The sequence below is a fragment of the Oncorhynchus nerka genome, linkage group LG23, assembly GCF_034236695.1.
Source record: "Oncorhynchus nerka isolate Pitt River linkage group LG23, Oner_Uvic_2.0, whole genome shotgun sequence".
Taxonomy (NCBI): domain Eukaryota; kingdom Metazoa; phylum Chordata; class Actinopteri; order Salmoniformes; family Salmonidae; genus Oncorhynchus; species Oncorhynchus nerka.
In genome coordinates this window covers 3,599,360-3,619,273 of record NC_088418.1, presented here as the reverse complement: position 1 = coordinate 3,619,273, position 19,914 = coordinate 3,599,360, and the positions used below count along the sequence as shown (strand labels likewise).

Genomic DNA, 19,914 nt, shown 5'->3' with positions numbered 1-19,914 from the left:
TTCCTCTACACCGTCTGCCCTCCTCCCTCTATACCGTCTGCCCTCCTCCCTCTACACCTTCTGCCCTCCTCCCTCTACACCTTCTGCCCTCCTCCCTCTACACCTTCTGCCCTCCTCCCTCTACACCATCTGCCCTCCTCCCTCTACCCCCTGTCTGCCCTCCTCCCTCTATACCGTCTGCCCTCCTCCCTCTATACCGTCTGCCCTCCTCCCTCTACACCTTCTGCCCTCCTCCCTCTACACCGTCTGCCCTCCTCCCTCTACACCGTCTGCCCTCCTCCCTCTACACCGTCTGCCCTCCACCCTCTACACCGTCTGCCCTCCTCCCTCTATACCGTCTGCCCTCCTCCCTCTATACCGTCTGCCCTCCTCCCTCTATACCGTCTGCCCTCCTCCCTCTATACCGTCTGCCCTCCTCCCTCTATACCGTCTGCCCTCCTAACTCTATACCGTCTGCCCTCCTCCCTCTATACCGTCTGCCCTCCTCCCTCTACACCTTCTGCCCTCCTCCCTCTACACCTTCTGCCCTCCTCCCTCTACACCATCTGCCCTCCTCCCTCTACCCACTGTCTGCCCTCCTCCCTCTACCCACTGTCTGCCCTCCTCCCTCTATACCGTCTGCCCTCCTCCCTCTACACCGTCTGCCCTCCTCCCTCTACACCGTCTGCCCTCCTCCCTCTACACCGTCTACCCTCCTCCCTCTACACCGTCTACCCTCCTCCCTCTACACCGTCTACCCTCCTCCCTCTACACCGTCTACCCTCCTCCCTCTACACCGTCTACCCTCCTCCTTCTACACCCTGTCTGCCCTCCTCCCTCTACACCATCTGCCCTCCTCCCTCTACCCCCTGTCTGCCCTCCTCCCTCTATACCGTCTGCCCTCCTCCATCTACACCTTCTGCCCTCCTCCCTCTACACCGTCTGCCCTCCTCCCTCTACACCGTCTGCCCTCCTCCCTCTACACCGTCTGCCCTCCACCCTCTACACCGTCTGCCCTGCTCCCTCTATACCGTCTGCCCTCCTCCCTCTATACCGTCTGCCCTCCTCCCTCTATACCGTCTGCCCTCCTCCCTCTATACCGTCTGCCCTCCTCCCTCTATACCGTCTGCCCTCCTCCCTCTATACCGTCTGCCTTCCTCCCTCTACACCTTCTGCCCTCCTCCCTCTACACCTTCTGCCCTCCTCCTCTACACCATCTGCCCTCCTCCCTCTACCCCCTGTCTGCCCTCCTCCCTCTATACCGTCTGACCTCCTCCCTCTATACCGTCTGCCCTCCTCCCTCTACACCGTCTGCCCTCCTCCCTCTACACCGTCTGCCCTCCTCCCTCTACACCGTCTGCCCTCCTCCCTCTACACCGTCTACCCTCCTCCCTCTACACCGTCTACTACCTCCTCCCTCTACACCGTCTACCCTCCTCCCTCTACACCGTCTACCCTCCTCCTTCTACACCCTGTCTGCCCTCCTCCCTCTACACCATCTGCCCTCCTCCCTCTACCCCCTGTCTGCCCTCCTCCCTCTATACCGTCTGCCCTCCTCCCTCTACACCCTGTCTGCCCTCCTCCCTCTACACCGTCTGCCCTCCTCCCTCTACCCCCTGTCTGCCCTCCTCCCTCTACACCATCTGCCCTCCTCCATCTACACCCTGTCTGCCCTCCTCCATCTACACTCTCTCTGCCCTCCTCCCTCTACACCATCTGCCCTCCTCCATCTACACTCTGTCTGCCCTCCTCCATCTACACTCTCTCTGCCCTCCTCCCTCTACACCATCTGCCCTCCTCCATCTACCCTCTGTCTGCCCTCCTCCATCTACACCGTCTGCCCTCCTCCATCTACACCGCTGGCCAGCCTAGGACTCTCTTTCTCTCTCAATCTTGTCTGTCTGTCTGTCTGTCTGTCTGTCTGTCTGTCTGTCTGTCTGTCTGTCTGTCTGTCTGTTTCACACACTGCTGGAGTTGTCTTCTTGTTTATATGTTCTCATATCCCTTCTATTTTGTTATCTTTCTCAATCCTTTCTTTCTTCTCTGCCTGGGCTGTAATCCCCAGTCTCGGTTCCTCTGGTGTCTATGTGCACAGCTGTCTGTAGTACCACGGTTACTAGATCCACTGTGGAGTTCCGGAACTGGTCTGGAATGTTCTGGTCTGGACCAGTCCATGTTCTGTTGTCCTTAACCCAGACTCTGAGTCTTTGTCTGAGTCTGTGGCCCATTCACCTCCTGTCCTGTATCTGTTACTATGTCTGTATACCACTAGACCTCTCATCCCCCGAATCCTGTTGTCCTGATTAATCCCTCTCTGTCCGTCTGCCCTATCTGTGATCCCTCTCTCCCTCCCTCTTACTCTCTCTCTCTCCCTCTCTCGCTCTCCCTCTCCCTCTCTCTCCCTCTCCCTCTCTCTCTCTCCCTCTCTCTCTCTCCCTCTCTGTCCTTCTGTGTCCCTCTCCCTCTCTCTCTCTCCCCCTCCCTCTCTCCCCTCTCTTTCCCTCTCACCCTTCTCTCCCTCTCTCTCTCCTCTCTCTCTCCCTCTCTCTCCCCCTCTCCTTCTCTCTCCCCTCTCTTTCTCCCTCTCTCCCCCTCTCTCCCTCTCTCTCTCCCTCTCTCTCTCTCTCTCCCCCTCTCTTTCTCCCTCTCTCTCCCTCTCTCCCCCGCCCCTCTCTCCCCCCGCCCCCTCTCTCCCCCCTCTCCCCCCCTCTCACTCTCACTCTCACATACCCAACACATCTGATCACTGTGCCAAACATCTTGAATGTTTAGCAGTGTACTGCACTGTACACCACTCCCTGATTTAGAAGGATATTTGCATTGAGAAGAATGTATATAACAGGGTCTAGTTGTAGATGGGATGTTTCACAGTGTCTAGTTTTAAATGGGATGTTTCACAGTGTCTAGTTTTAAATGGGATGTTTCACAGTGTCTAGTTTTATATGGGATGTTTCACAGTGTCTAGTTTTATATGGGATGTTTCACAGTGTCTAGTTTTAAATGGGATGTTTCACAGTGTCTAGTTTTATATGGGATGTTTCACAGTGTCTAGTTTTAAATGGGATGTTTCACAGTGTCTAGTTTTATATGGGATGTTTCACAGTGTCTAGTTTTAAATGGGATGTTTCACAGTGTCTAGTTTTATATGGGATGTTTCACAGTGTCTAGTTTTATATGGGTTGTTTCACAGTGTCTAGTTTTATATGGGATGTTTCACAGTGTCTAGTTTTATATGGGATGTTTCACAGTGTCTAGTTTTATATGGGATGTTTCACAGTGTCTAGTTTTATATGGGATGTTTCACAGTGTCTAGTTTTAAATGGGATGTTTCACAGTGTCGAGTTTTATATGGGATGTTTCACAGTGTCTAGTTTTATATGGGATGTTTCACAGTGTCTAGTTTTATATGGGATGTTTCACAGTGTCTAGTTTTAAATGGGATGTTTCACAGTGTCTAGTTTTATATGGGATGTTTCACAGTGTCTAGTTTTAAATGGGATGTTTCACAGTGTCTAGTTTTATATGGGATGTTTCACAGTGTCTAGTTTTAAATGGGATGTTTCACAGTGTCTAGTTTTATATGGGTTGTTTCACAGTGTCTAGTTTTAGATGGGATGTTTCACAGTGTCTAGTTTTAAATGGGATGTTTCACAGTGTCTAGTTTTAAATGGGATGTTTCACAGTGTCTAGTTTTATATGGGATGTTTCACAGTGTCTAGTTTTATATGGGATGTTTCACAGTGTCTAGTTTTATATGGGATGTTTCACAGTGTCTAGTTTTAAATGGGATGTTTCACAGTGTCTAGTTTTATATGGGATGTTTCACAGTGTCTAGTTTTATATGGGATGTTTCACAGTGTCTAGTTGTATATGGGATGTTTCACAGTGTCTAGTTGTATATGGGATGTTTCACAGTGTCTAGTTGTATATGGGATGTTTCACAGTGTCTAGTTTTATATGGGATGTTTCACAGTGTCTAGTTGTATATGGGATGTTTCACAGTGTCTAGTTTTAAATGGGATGTTTCACAGTGTCTAGTTTTATATGGGATGTTTTCTTAATGTTGTATATGGGATGTTTTCTTAATGTTGTATATGGGATGTTTTCTTAATGTTTTTATTAGACATAGAGGATAGCTTTAGTTGTTCAATGTAGCCTCATTATTTTATATTTCGAAAGGATTCTCTGTCTGTTATATTCTATCCGCTACATTGTTATCTGATGGGAATGGACACAAGCCATTATGTCCATTTCATAGAAAAACAACCACTGCATCCTAATTAGCACCATATCCCCTATATAGTGCACTACTAGGGGAATAGGGCGCTATTTGGGACGCACACTCTGTCTATGATTCAGTCCCTGATGTTCTCTCTGCTGGGTACAGGTCTAAGGAGACCAGAGGCTGTCGGGTCTCCTACCATCAGGAGACAACCAGTCCCCGGCCACCACTCCGGGACAGGTCAGAGCTCAACCCTCAACCCACCCTAACCCCAACCTAGACACTCCCCTTCCCCCAGACTAGACACAGGTAGTGAGACCGGAGGCAGCAGGGTGACACCCCACAACTCACCCTATGCTAGGATACAACCAGCCCTAAACCTGCTGTCACACCCCCACATCAATCAATCATTTGATTTAGAAAGCCCTTTACAGTAACTTAGCCTTGGGGCCTCCCTGGGTTAGAGGTAGGGGCCTCCCTGGGTTAGAGGTAGGGGCCTCCCTGGGTTAGAGGTAGGGGCCTCCCTGGGTTAGAGGTAGGGGCCTCCCTGGGTTATTAGGTAGGGGCCTCCCTGGGTTATTAGGTAGGTGCCTCCCTGGGTTATTAGGTAGGAGCCACCCTGGGTTATTAGGTTATTAGGTAGGGGCCTCCCTGGGTTATAGGTAGGGGCCTCCCTGGGTTTGAGGTAGGGGCCTCCCTGGGTTAGAGGTAGGGGCCTCCCTGGGTTAGGGGGGCTCCCTGGGTTATTAGGTAGGGGGGCCTCCTGGGTTCCCTGGGTTAGGGTAGGGGCCTCCCTGGGTTATTAGGTAGGGGCCTCCCTGGGTTAGAGGTAGGGGCCTCCCTGGGTTAGAGGTAGGGGCCTCCCTGGGTTAGAGGTAGGGGCCTCCCTGGGTTAGAGGTAGGGGCCTCCCTGGGTTAGAGGTAGGGGCCTCCCTGGGTTAGGTAGGGGCCTCCCTGGGTTATAGGTAGGGGCCTCCCTGGGTTATTAGGTAGGGGCCTCCCTGGGTTATTAGGTAGGGGCCTCCCTGGGTTATTAGGTAGGGGCCTCCCTGGGTTAGAGGTAGGGGCCTCCCTGGGTTATTAGGTAGGGGCCTCCCTGGGTTATTAGGTAGGGGCCTCCCTGGGTTATTAGGTAGGGGCCTCCCTGGGTTAGAGGTAGGGGCCTCCCTGGGTTAGAGGTTATAGGTAGGGGCCTCCCTGGGTTATAGGTAGGGGCCTCCCTGGGTTATTAGGTAGGGGCCTCCCTGGGTTAGAGGTAGGGGCCTCCCTGGGTTAGAGGTTATAGGTAGGGGCCTCCCTGGGTTATAGGTAGGGGCCTCCCTGGGTTATAGGTAGGGGCCTCCCTGGGTTATTAGGTAGGGGCCACCCTGGGTTATTAGGTTATTAGGTAGGGGCCTCCTGGGTTAGGGGTCTCCCTAGGTAGGGGCCTCCTGGGTTAGAGGGGGCCTCCCTGGGTTATAGGTAGGGGCCTCCCTGGGTTATTAGGTAGGGGCCTCCCTGGGTTAGGTAGGGGCCTCCCTGGGTTAGGTAGGTAGGGGCCTCCCTGGGTTATAGGTAGGTTCCCTGGAATTTAGGTAGGGGCCTCCCTGGGTTAGGTTAGGGGCCTCCTGGGTTAGAGGTTAGGGGGGGCCTCCCTGGGTTATTAGGTAGGGGCCTCCTGGGTTATTAGGTAGGGGCCTCCCTGGGTTAGAGGTAGGGTTATTAGGTAGGGGCCTCCCTGGGTTATAGGTATTAGGGGGGCCTCCTGGGTTCCCTGGGTTATAGGTAGGGGCCTCCCTGGGTTATAGGTAGGGGTTAGGCCTCCTGGGTTATTTATAGGTAGGGGCCTCCCTGGGTTATAGGTAGGGGCCTTATAGGTAGGGGCCTCCCTGGGTTAGAGGTTATTAGGTAGGGGCCTCCCTGGGTTATAGGTAGGGGCCTCCCTGGGTTATAGGTAGGGGCCACCCTGGGTTAGAGGTTATAGGAAGGGGCCTCCCTGGGTTATAGGTTATAGGTAGGGGCCTCCCTGGGATAGAGGTTATAGGTAGGGGCCTCCCTGGGTTAGAGATTATAGGTAGGGGCCTCCCTGGGATAGAGGTTATAGGTAGGGGCCTCCCTGGGTTATAGAGGTTATTGGTAGGGGCCTCCCTGGGATAGAGGTTATAGGTAGGGGTCTTCCTGGGATAGAGGTTATAGGTAGGGGCCTCCCTGGGATAGAGGTTATAGGTAGGGGCCTCCCTGGGATAGAGGTTATAGGTAGGGGCCTCCCTGGGATAGAGGTTATAGGTAGGGGTCTCCCTGGGATAGAGGTTATAGGTAGGGGCCTCCCAGGGATAGAGGTTATAGGTAGGGGCCTCCCTGGGTTATAGGTTATTAGGTAGGGGCCTCCCTGGGTTATTAGGTAGGGGCCTCCCTGGGTTATGAGGTTATTAGGTAGGGGCCAGCCTGGGTTATGGGTAGGGGCCTCCCTGGGTTAGAGGTTATTAGGTAGGGGCCAGCCTGGGTTATGGGTAGGGGCCTCCCTGGGTTATGAGGTTATTAGGTAGGGGCCAGCCTGGGTTATGGGTAGGGGCCTCCCTGGGTTAGAGGTTATTAGGTAGGGGCCTCCCTGGGTTATGAGGTTATTAGGTAGGGGCCTCCCTGGGTTATGAGGTTATTAGGTAGGGGCCTCCCTGGGTTATGAGGTTATTAGGTAGGGGCCTCCCTGGGTTATGAGGTTATTAGGTAGGGGCCTCCCTAGGTTACTTGGTTATTAGGTAGGGGCCTCCCTGGGTTATAGGTAGGGGCCTCCCTGGGTTATTAGGTTGGGGCCTGATTACAGGCTCAAAATGGCTAGAAACAAATAACTTTCTTCTGAAACTCGTCAGTCTATTCTTGTTCCCACTCCTCTTTCTATTCTGGTTAGAGACAGTTTGCACTGTTCTGTGAAGGGAGTAGTACACAGCTTTGTACGAGATCTGCAGTTTCTTGGCAATTTCTCTCATGGATTAGCCTTCATTTCTCTCTCCCTCTCCCCCCTCCCTCCCTCTCCCCCTTCCCTCCCTCCTCCCTCCCTCCCCCTCCCCATCCCCCTCCCTCTCTCCCATTGCTGAGCAGCTTTCAACCGAGTTGTACAGATGGTCCCAGCAGAGAGGAACCAGCAGCAGCAACAGAACAACCCCAGTAAGTGTGCACAGCCACCTTGCTGCCATTTACTCAAAACCTTTGAGGGATCCTGTTGCACTTAATATATCTGAGTACAGTTACTGAAAGTTAGTGTGTAGTGATTAATCAAACTGGGACCCCTCTCTTTTTCTAATGAGCCCTGCACATTACACACACACACACACACACACACAGAGGAGCCTCTTAGAGAAGAAGTTACAGGTCTGTGAGAGCCAGAAATCTTGCTTGTTGGTAGGTGACCAAATACTTATTTTCCACCCTAATTTAAATAAAATCATAAATAATCCTACAATGTGATTTTCTGGATTTTTTTTCTAATTTTGTCTGTCATAGTTGAAGTGTACCTATGATGAAAATTACAGGCCTCTCTCATCTTTTAAAGTGGGAGAACTTGCACAATTTGTGGCTGACTAAATACTTTTTTGCCCCACTGTATCTACATACACGTACCTATATAGATATACATACTTTTTTAGAATATACCTTATTATCCCCAAACCCTACCACCGATCCCCCAATTGGAGTTAACCAATAAACACTTAGGCTTCTACCTTCAGTTTATACATCGTATACACATTTTACAGACACAATCTATTTTACAATAGTTATATTTTGTTTGTTTTTAGTCCTTCCTCTATTTCTGATGTCCATCCAGTTTGATTTCTATTTGTTCTGAACCTATAGACATTTTACAGACCCTGTATACTTTACATGGTTTTTCTTGCTATTAGTCCCACCCTTCAGCTCCATTCAACCCCTCCCATCGATCTCTCAACACCATCCATATTGGATTTCTATTTGCCATATATTTTCAACTGTGCTGTGATGCATCACAAAATTATTGAACCTTTCTATTCTCATAGCTTCTACAGATTGTAAATTAAAAATTTAAATTTTTGCTAAAATAATTATTATATTATTGATTGATTGACTGTGGCTTTTCAAATCACCCAATATTGCTACCTGCAGCCACTCCTGGACCTGTGACCAAAAACTAGCTACATATCAATTCTAAAATGTGCAATTGAAAATGGAAAAATTCTCTTCCCAACTATTTTGCAATTTATATGGCACAGCGGTCCGTTTTTTTGGTCCTTAAATTAAATTTATGTTTTTATTTATCACACTTTTCTTTAACCATTTATGTTCTTTAATACAGGGCCGACATACAAGTTCCTTACTTTTTCCCCTTCTACTTGCCTCTTCCATTTTTGTGGTAATGCTGCATTTAATTGGTTGTAATTTTGGGTAGAGCAGACATTTCCATATGTCTGTGTTAGCTGCATGTGTAACATAACTCCACCCGTCCTATTTATGATATCATTCACAAAAATTATACCTTTTTTTTTTAATTCTTCAAAAAATACATTTGTTTTTACTCAATTGGTATATTTGAGTTTAACCACAATATTTGTTGTATTATTTGTTTTGTCTTTTCAGGTGGATTAAACTGAAATTGCAACTTCCTAAGGCTAGTTTAAAAAATAACGATATTTTGGAGATTATTTCCTTTTTAAACAACCGAAAGTGAGCAGGTATAATCTGAATAAAGGGGAAAAAGCCCTTCCTGAATATAGGATGAGACATTCCTACCAATTTACTAGAGAACCAGTTTGGATTTAAATATAACTTTTGCATGACTGATGCCTTTAGTGAGAGGTCTAATGCTTTAATATTTAATCATTTCTGCCCTCTATTTTTTGTTCATATAATTTAAAAAGCAGGTCAGTAGGTGTAGGCAAAACCATAAGCAAATAGGTCAACTGTGATATGACTAAAGAGTTAATCAGGGTTATTTCTCCACAGATAGACAGGTATCTCTAATTGTGGTTTTAAAAGAAAACATGAATCATCAGTGTACAACGACACCTTAGTTTTTAAACCCTGGTTTCTAATCCCTTAATATTATTGTAGAATCTAATTTTAACAGCTAACATTTCAATGGCAATAATAAATAGATATGCCGATAGTGGACAACCTTGTTTTTGTTACTCCTCTAGATAGTTTAAAACTTTCTGAGAAGTAGCCATTATTTACTATTTTACACCTGCTGGTTGCATTTTCTAAGAGATTCACCAAAATGTAAGTATTCTAGGCATTTATATATAAGCTCCAGTCGTACTTTATCAAAAGCCTTTTCAAAATCAGCTATGAAAACCATGCCTGGTTTCCCCGATATTTCATAGTATTCTATTGTTTCCAGTACTTGTCTTATATTATCTCCAATGTATAGTCCATGTAAAAAAAACTGTCTGATTAGGATGAATAATATCTGACAATACTTTTTTAATTCTATGCGCGAAGCATTTTGCTAGGATTTTTGCATCACAACACTGAAGTGTAAAGAGGTCTCCAATTTTTTAAATAGACTGGATCTTTATATATACCACTTGGGTCCTGTTTCAGTAATAATGAAATCAGACCTTCTTGTTGAGTGTCTGATAATCTACCATTTATATAGGAGTGGATAAAACACGCTAATAATGGTCCTCTGAGTACATAAAAAAAGCGTTTGGTATACTTCCACTGGTATGACATCCAGCCCTGGAGTTTTCCCCAGACTTAAAGGCCCCAATTGCCTCAAGCAGTTCCTCCTCTGTAATGTGGCTTTTAACATGTGTCTTACTGTACAGATGTTCATTATACATTATTATTAGGAAAAACATCCATACAATTAGTTTCAGTTAGTGGAGATGGAGGAGCCTGAAACGAAAACATATTCTTAAAAGTACTTTACTTCCTCTTTCAAAATATCATTTGGTGAATCATGCGTGACTCCATCATTTGTAACAAGTTTTAATACATTTTCTTTGGTAGCATTTCTATATTGAAGATTGAAAAATTTCTCCCCATATTCCCCCATCCAGTTTGCTTTATTTTTTATAATCTATTACACTGGATCTTTCTTGAATACGTTCCTCCATTTGTTTTTCCTCTAACTTATCCTGTGGCTCTACGGTACAGTTTTTATTGCCATCTAACTGTATTTAAGACCGTATTAAAATCTCCCACCATAATAATAGAGTCTAGTGTTGCTTGTAAATTCATATATATATTTTCAAAGAAGCGTGGATCATCATTATTCAGACCGTATAGGTTAATAAAGCCATATCTGTTTATTGTCCAATAACATATTTAAAATTATCCATCTACCTTGAGGATCTGTTTGGACAATTTACACATTTGGATCAAAATTACTGTTAATTAAAACCATCACCCCTTTTCAATTTCTTTGCCCATGGGAGAAGTATATTTCGCCCCCCCCTCCAGTTCTTTTTCCACAAAACTTCATCTAAAACTGTTGAATGAGTTTCCTGTAAACAATAGATATTATATTCCTTCTCTTTAAGCCAGGTAAATACTGATGGTCTTTTCTTACTATCTGCAAGGCCATTACAATTATAACTGGCTATACTTATTTCACCACCTATCATAATGAGACACACCTTTCAATTATATTTATCAAAATATATGTTTGTAAACGTACCATTAAAAAGTAACATGATGATTGAGTGTCTATATAGCTGTACCATGATATTTGCATTGCTACTAATTAAAACCTCCAATTGGTCCCCACCATTCCACCCGCTAAAAGCCCACCTCATCCCGAACTCTGTTGTCATCCCAATGCCCGGCAGACCCCCTCGTATCTCATAGCCCTGAAGAGACTGGGACCCATCCTTGGAAAAGAGCACACAGTGCCATTTACAGAACAGAAGTAGATCAACCACCAAATACATTTCCATCGCCCTCACCTCGAATTGTATTATATGTAGCCATCAAAATATATATTTTTAAAATCCTGTTTCTTATTTTCTATAATTAGCTATTAATATTTGTAGTAATGTAGGAAATTTATGAAAACGATTTTACCTCTCACTAGTCTCACCATTACCAAAATTATATTATTACAAGCAATTATTATATTAGCAAACAATTGTTGTGAATCATCCTCTATTGTCCCTAACATCTTTTACTCCTTCTCAACAGTTGTGGGATACACTCATACACACTCAACCCTTTCCCCCCACACACTCATACACACTCAACCCTTTCCCCCCACACACTCATACACACTCAACCCTTTCCCCCCACACACTCATACACACTCAACCCTTTCCCCCCACACACTCATACACACTCAACCCTTTCCCCCACACACTCATACACACTCAACCCTTTCCCCCACACACTCATACACACTCAACCCTTTCCCCCACACACTCATACACACTCAACCCTTTCCCCCACACACACTCATACACACTCAACCCTTTCCCCCACACACTCATACACACTCAACCCTTTCCCCCCACACAACCATAGGCTCATATTCTCAACAGTTGCACCATCCCAGAGCCCAACTCAAGAAAGGTTTTGATTTACAAACGCATATACAGTTGCAACTGTTTGAGAAGACCTGCAAGACTGTGCAGAAAACAACCTTCAACCTAGTGTTATATATCACAAAACAACCTTCAACCTGGTGTTATATATCACTAAACAACCTTCAACCTAGTGTTATAAATCACAAAACAACCTTCAACCTAGCGTTATAAATCACAAAACAACCTTCAACCTGGTGTTATATATCACAAAACAACCTTCAACCTAGTGTTATATATATATATCACAAAACAACCTTCAACCTAGTGTTATATATCACTAAACAACCTTCAACCTAGTGTTATATATCACTAAACAGCCTTCAACCTAGTGTCATATATCACGAAACAGTCTTCAACCTAGTGTTATATATATATATATCACAAAACAACCTTCAACCTAGTGTCATATATCACAAAACAACCTTCAACCTAGTGTTATATATCACTAAACAACCTTCAACCTAGCGTTATATATCACAAAACAACCTTCGACCTAGTGTCATATATCACAAAACAACCTTCGACCTAGTGTCATATATCACAAAACAACCTTCGACCTAGTGTCATATATCACAAAACAACCTTCAACCTAGTGTCATATATCACAAAACAGCCTTCAACCTAGTGTCATATATCACGAAACAGTCTTCAACCTAGTGTCATATATCACAAAACAACTTTCAACCTAGTGTTATATATCACAAAACAGCCTTCAACCTAGTGTTATATATCACTAAACCACCTTCAACCTAGTGTCATATATCACAAAACAACTTTCAACCTAGTGTCATATATCACAAAACAGCCTTCAACCTAGTGTCATATATCACAAAACAACCTTCGACCTAGTGTCATATATCACAAAACAACTTTCAACCTAGTGTCATATATCACAAAACAACCTTCAACCTAGTGTCATATATCACGAAACAGCCTTCAACCTAGTGTCATATATCACAAAACAGCCTTCAACCTAGTGTCATATATCACGAAACCACCTTCAACCTAGTGTCATATATCACGAAACAGCCTTCAACCTGGTGTCATATATCACGAAACAGTCTTCAACCTAGTGTCATATATCACAAAACAGCCTTCAACCTAGTGTTATATATATCACTAAACAACTTTCAACCTGGTGTTATATATCTACTCCTAGTTTAAAATCAATGAAGATTCTCCATTTTTTTTACTGGCCCTATATGAGTCTTGAGCAACATGTGTATACCTCCCTAATAACGCTGCTTTTTATTGTTTTATAGAGAACAGATGGTGCATTGGTCAGAGTGATGTTATAAACACATACACTGGTCAGAGTGATGTTATAAACACATACACTGGTCAGAGTGAGTGATGACATCACAGCATATCATCACACTGCTTGTCCATCATGAACGCAATATTCTAATCTTACCCCTCCCCCTCTCAGCTTTGGCTCGTAGGGATAGGCCGCCCACTTCCTTCGCACGACCTGATTGGTACCCTGGAGCGAGACGGCCAACAGGTACTAAAAGACGAGGAAAATAATTCCTCCTAAATAAGAATACTTTAACAGATCATAAATACTTCATAACAAAGACTTAAATACATGAAACCATTCAAAAACCAATCTAGTTAACATTCTGCTAAAGTTGGTCATAATCAAAGCATAATGTAAATCCTAAACTAACTTGATTAAAGTATCTTCATTAACGCACCGTTGTAAAACGGTTCACAGTATCAACCCATCTAGTGGTAGTCATAATAGTAGTAGTAGTAGTAGTAGTAGTATTAGTAGTAGTAGTGGTGGTAGTATTAGTAGTGGTAGTAGTAGTAGTAGTGGTAGTAGTAGTAGTAGTAGTAGTAGTAGCAGTAGCAGTAGTAGTAGTAGTATTAGTAGTAGTAGTAGTAGTAGTAGTAGTAGTAGTGGTGGTAGTATTAGTAGTAGTAGTAGTAGTAGCAGCAGCAGTGGTGTAGTAGTAGTAGTGGTAGTAGTGAGGTATTAGTGGTAGTGCAGTAGTAGTAGTAGCAGCAGTTGGTAGTGGTAGTAGTAGTAGTGGTAGTAGTATTAGTAGTAGTAGTGGTAGTAGTATTAGTAGTAGTAGTAGTAGTAGTAGTATCAGTAGTAGTAGTAGTAGTAGTAGTAGTATCAGTAGTAGTAGTAGTAGTATCAGTAGTAGTAGTAGTAGTAGTAGTAGTAGTAGTAGTAGTAGTGGTAGTAGTAGTAGTAGTAGTAGTAGTAGTAGTAGTAGTGGTAGTAGTAGTAGCAGTAGTAGTAGTAGTAGTAGTAGCTGTAGTAGTAGTGGTAGTGGTAGTAGTAGTAGTAGTAGTAGTAGTAGTAGTAGTAGTGGTAGTAGTAGTAGTAGTAGTAGTAGTAGTAGTAGTAGTAGTAGTAGTAGTTGTATTCTGAGTGTGGGCTTTTAATCCTTCTGCCAATCAAAAGCTTGGACACACCTACTGATTTTATTGTTTGTCTTTATTTATTTTAAACTATTTTCTACATTGTGGAATAATAGTGAAGACATCAAAACTATGAACGAACACATATGGAATCATGTAGTAACCAAAAAAGTGTTAAACAAATCAAATTATATTTTATATTTGAGATTCTTCAAAGTAGCCGCCCTTTGCCTTGATGACAGCTTTGCACACTCTTGGCATTCTCTCAACCAGCTTCACCTTAAATGCTTTTCCAACAGTCTCGAAGGATTTCCCACATATGCTGAGCACTTATTGGCTGCTTTTCCTTCACTCTCGTGTCCAACTCATCCCAAACCATCTCAATTGGGTTGAGGTCGGGGGATTGTGGAGGCCAAGTCATCAACTCCATCACTCTCCTTATTGGTCAAATAGCCCTTACTCAGCCTGGTGGTGTGTTGGGTCATTGTCCTGTAAATAAACAAATTATAGTTCCACTAAGTGCAAACCAGATGGGATGGCTTATTGCTGCAGAATGTTGTGGTAGCCAAGCTGGTTAAGTGTGCCTTGAATTCTAAATAAAACACTGACAGTGTCACCAACAAAGCACCATCACACCACCTCCTCCTCCATGCTTCACGCTGGGAACACATGCAGAGATCATCCGTTCACCTACTCTGCATCTCACAAAGACACGGCGGTTGGAACCAAAATGTCACATTTGGACTCCAGACCAAAGGGCAAATTCCACCAGTCTAATGTCCATTGCTCTTGTTTCTTGGCCCAAGCAAGTCTCTTCTTCTTGTTGGTGTCCTTTAGTAGTGGTTTCTACTAAAGGAAATGTTCCCCATTGACTGACCTTCATGTCCTAAAGTAATAGACTGTCATTTATCTTTGATTATTTGAGCTGTTCTTACCATAATATGGTATTTTACCAAATAGGGCCATCTTCTGTATACCCCCTTACCTTGTCCCAACACAACTGATTGACTCAAATGCATTAAGAAGGAAAGAAATTCCACAAATTAACTTAACAAGGCACACCTGTTCATTTAAATGCATTCCAGGTGACTACCTCATGAAGCTGGTTGAGAGAATACCAAGAGTGTGTAAAGCTGTCATCAAGGCAAAGGGTTAACATTTTGAAGAATCTCAAATATCAAATATATGTTGATTTATTTAACATTTCTTTGGTTACTACATGATTCAATATACGTTATTTCATCGTTTTGACGTCTTTACTCTTATTCTACAATGTAAGAAATAGTAACAAATAAAGAAAAACCCTGGAATGAGTAGCTGTGTCCAAACTTTTGACTGGTACTGTACACCAGAGTAGTGGTCAAGACCCATTTCAATATATGTCAATTGTCTACAAGTGTCCTGTGGCCAATGTATTTCAAATATATTGGAATTCGGAACTGAAATGGAACTAAGCCCGACTCTTGGAATTCGGAACTGAAATGGAACGAAGCCCGACTCTTGGAATTCGGAACTGAAATGGAACTAAGCCCGACTCTTGGAATTCAGAACTGAAATGGAACTAAGCCCGACTCTTGGAATTCAGAACTGAAATGGAACTAAGCCCGACTCTTATCAAGCGTCTTATCCTTTACTAATATGTCTTTCCCTCTCTGCTGTACATTCAGACGTAAGTCAAGCAGCTCCAGATTCAGGCTACACGTGGAGCGAGGCGGAGACAGCGCCAGAGATGACAGGTAAGTCAGGTAACCACCACCTTAGCAGTCACAGCGGCAGTACTGCAGTACAACAACACAGGCGTCCTCTACTGCCCCCTCTCAGAGCAGCGCGGTACTGCACCGCAGAGGGCACCATAACACACTCAGGTTGTACGACTGATGTATACGACACATTTAACTGGTTGTGATACAATTTATATGGTTGTGATACGACAGAGTGTAGAAAATGTTTAAACAACCGCTGAGTGCTTTCTCCACCGTCCACCGCGTAATTACTTTTGTGCAACAACAACAAAAAAACTCTCTGTTGTGTGTCACAACCGTTAAAATACGTTGTACATCAGTTGTACAACTTGTGTGTAGGGACCAGGGACTTACATATCTACATCTGTTCATATCAGTGTACGTAGCATGTAAAGATCCATACTGGTGTGTTGACTGATATACTCAGGTGTCATGTAGAGCATGAGTTTACTATGATTTCACTGTAAGTGTATCCCATGCCAACATCTCTCCAGATGCCATGTGTCTACCACATGAGAACGCTGGTATATGAAGGACGTGTGGCATGGTTTACATTAAGGGCATAGAGTCTAGACATATGGGAATAAGTCTGGGTCACATTCACTAGGCACCAAAGCGTAGATAAATGGACTGAAACAAGGAGGGACAACCTGCCCTTTTCCATTAAGAAACCTTTATATTTGTTTTGCTACGGTGTGCCCTAATGAACATGACCCAGGTTAAAAGGTTCTTCTCTTTCCTGGTCTGTGATTGGTTTAGCCACAAATCTGACCAATCATAAGCATGTAAATGTGTGCATCCTGAGCCAGTATGATGCCCGCGGTGGTGATACTAACATTATAGTTAACGTAATGTAAAAACCCTTTCCTGTGTAGCCCGCGACCCCAGGCCTGATATCTCCGAGTATGAACGCTGGTATTATAACTTTGGACAGTACCGTAAGTTTCTTTTTCATTTTCTGTTTTTTTTTTTTTAATCGTTGGTTTCGAATTTGACATTTCTTTCTGATTCCGTTTAACATCCAACCGAGATTTCTGGAAAACCTGGGAATTTTGGGGAAATTTACTGGAAATGTGCAACCCAACAAAATATACATTGAAAGATAAAGATTTGATTGTTTTCATACATACAATATGAGTCAATCACATACTGTATGGTGTGGTTGATCAAAATCTTTATTTTTTGGGATCAACCTTGTTTTAAGTCATTCACTTTATTTTGCTCGTGAAGTTTGATTTTGTAAAACAAGAATTGTCCATCACCGTGTGGTTCGGGTGTTTTCTAAAGGTTTTGTGCATCGCAGTACTCCTACCAAGACACACGTCTCAATGCACAAACCAAACCAAGCTCTTTACGGACCCAAGACACGAGCTCAACTGGCATCTACAGTTCAGGACATTGAGCTGCAGATTATAGTAGCCTGGACCCATCTGTTCTATAGGGTTAGCGTTGGGGTTGGGGTTAGTTCTATCAGGGTGGGGGTTAGGGTTAGGGTTGGGGTTAGGGTGGGGGTTAGGGTTAGGGTGGGGGTTAGGGTGGGGGTTAGGGTGGGGGTTAGGGTTAGGGTGGGGGTTAGGGTGGGGTTAGTTCTATCAGGGTTAGGGTTAGGGTTGGGTTTGGGATTAGGGTTGGGTTTGGGGTTAGGGTTAGGATTGGTGAAACTGTTGAAGGCATCTACATCTTAAATGAAGAGCTGGTTTCTGAGACTGACAGGAATGAGACCGACAGGGATGAGACCGACAGGAACGAGACCGACAGGGACGAGACCGACAGGGACGAGGGACGAGACCGACAGGGCTGAGACAGACAGGGATGAGACAGACAGGGATGAGACAGACAGGGATGAGACAGACAGGGATGAGACCGACAGGGATGAGACCGACAGGGATGAGACCGACAGGGCTGAGACCGACAGGGCTGAGACCGACAGGGATGAGACCGACAGGACTGAGACCGACAGGACTGAGACCTGCAGGATGAGGCTTTTCAAGCTCATCCAACCAGAAAATACTACTACACACATCCAAACATTTGGCTGAATGAAAAATGGTCACCTCTTTGGATCAATGACGAATCTATATTCTCTGTCTGTATCTTCCAGCACCCCAGTCCACAGACCCCGAGCCACAAGACACAACTCACACTAGAGGTGGGTAGCTCTTAAAGTTTCAAAACACTAGAGGTGGGTAGCTCTTAAAGTTTCACCACTCTAGAGGTGGGTAGCTCTAGGTGGGTAGCTCTTAAAGTTTCAAAACACTAGAGGTGGGTAGCTCTTAAAGTTTCACCACTCTAGAGGTGGGTAGCTCTAGGTGGGTAGCGCTTAAAGTTTCAAAACACTAGAGGTGGGTAGCTCTTAAAGTTTCACCACACTAGAGGTGGGTAGCTCTTAAAGTTTCACCACTCTAGAGGTGGGTAGCTCTTAAAGATTCACCACTCTAGAGGTGGGTAGCTCTAGGTGGGTAGCTCTTAAAGTTTCAACACACTAGAGGTGGGTAGCTCTTAAAGTTTCAAAACACTAGAGGTGGGTAGCTCTAGGTGGGTAGCTCTTAAAGATTCACCACTCTAGAGGTGGGTAGCTCTAGGTGGGTAGCTCTTAAAGTTTCACCACTCTAGAGGTGGGTAGCTCTTAAAGATTCACCACTCTAGAGGTGGGTAGCTCTTAAAGTTTCACCACAATAGAGGTGGGTAGCTCTAGGTGGGTAGCTCTAGGTGGGTAGCTCTTAAAGTTTCAAGTTTGCCATTTTTAGTTGTACTAATCATAATGTTGTCCACCGCCAGTTAGTATTGAGCCTGGGGACGAGGGTACACTAAAGTAGGTTAGGGTTAGCTAGTATTGAGCCTGGGACGAGGGTACACTAAAGTAGGTTAGGGTTAGCTAGTATTGAGCCTGGGACGAGGGTACACTAAAGTAGGTTAGGGTTAGCTAGTATTGAGCCTGGGACGAGGGTACACTAAAGTAGGTTAGGGTTAGCTAGTATTGAGCCTGGGACGAGGGTACACTAAAGTAGGTTAGGGTTAGCTAGTATTGAGCCTGGGGACGAGACTACAGTAAAGTAGGTTAGGGTTAGCTAGTATTGAGCCTGGGACGAGGGTACACTAAAGTGGGTTAGGGTTAGCTAGTATTGAGCCTGGGACGAGGGTACACTAAAGTAGGTCAGGGTTAGCTAGTATTGAGCCTGGGACGAGGGTACACTAAAGTAGGTTAGGGTTAGCTAGTATTGAGCCTGGGACGAGGGTACACTAAAGTAGGTTAGGGTTAGCTAGTATTGAGCCTGGGGACGAGACTACACTAAAGTGGGTTAGGATTAGCAAGTATTGAGCCTGGGACGAGGGTACACTAAAGTGGGTTAGGGTTAGCTAGTATTGAGCCTGGGGACGAGACTACACTAAACTGGGTCAGGGTTTTTCTAGTATTGAGCCTGGGGACAAGACTACACTAAACTGGGTCAGGGTTAGCTAGTATTGAGCCTGGGGACGAGACTACACTAAACTGGGTCAGGGTTAGCTAGTATTGAGCCTGGGATGAGGGTACACTAAAGTGGGTTAGGGTTAGCTAGTATTGAGCCTGGGACGAGGGTACACTAAAGTAGGTTAGGGTTAGCTAGTATTGAGCCTGGGACGAGGGTACACTAAAGTAGGTTAGGGTTAGCTAGTATTGAGCCTGGGACGAGGGTACACTAAAGTAGGTTAGGGTTAGCTAGTATTGAGCCTGGGGACGAGACTACACTAAAGTGGGTTAGGATTAGCAAGTATTGAGCCTGGGACGAGGGTACACTAAAGTGGGTTAGGGTTAGCTAGTATTGAGCCTGGGGACGAGACTACACTAAACTGGGTCAGGGTTTTTCTAGTATTGAGCCTGGGGACAAGACTACACTAAACTGGGTCAGGGTTAGCTAGTATTGAGCCTGGGGACGAGACTACACTAAACTGGGTCAGGGTTAGCTAGTATTGAGCCTGGGGACGAGACTACACTAAACTGGGTCAGGGTTAGCTAGTATTGAGCCTGGGGACGAGACTACACTAAACTGGGTTAGGGTTAGCTAGTATTGAGCCTGGGGAC

At 44.7% G+C, this 19,914-nt stretch overlaps 1 protein-coding gene across 1 annotated transcript in view; it reads left to right on the top strand.

Moving 5' to 3' along the window:
- The window catches only part of vit (vitrin), a 120,962-nt gene that overhangs the window by 81,052 nt on the left and 19,996 nt on the right, over positions 1-19,914 (top strand). Inside the window, exons 11-16 of the mRNA XM_065007789.1 lie at positions 4,367-4,441; positions 7,277-7,342; positions 13,163-13,237; positions 15,780-15,848; positions 16,730-16,792; positions 17,956-18,003. Of these exons, the coding sequence (XP_064863861.1) occupies positions 4,367-4,441; positions 7,277-7,342; positions 13,163-13,237; positions 15,780-15,848; positions 16,730-16,792; positions 17,956-18,003 (396 nt within the window). The remainder of the gene's footprint in view (positions 1-4,366; positions 4,442-7,276; positions 7,343-13,162; positions 13,238-15,779; positions 15,849-16,729; positions 16,793-17,955; positions 18,004-19,914) is intronic.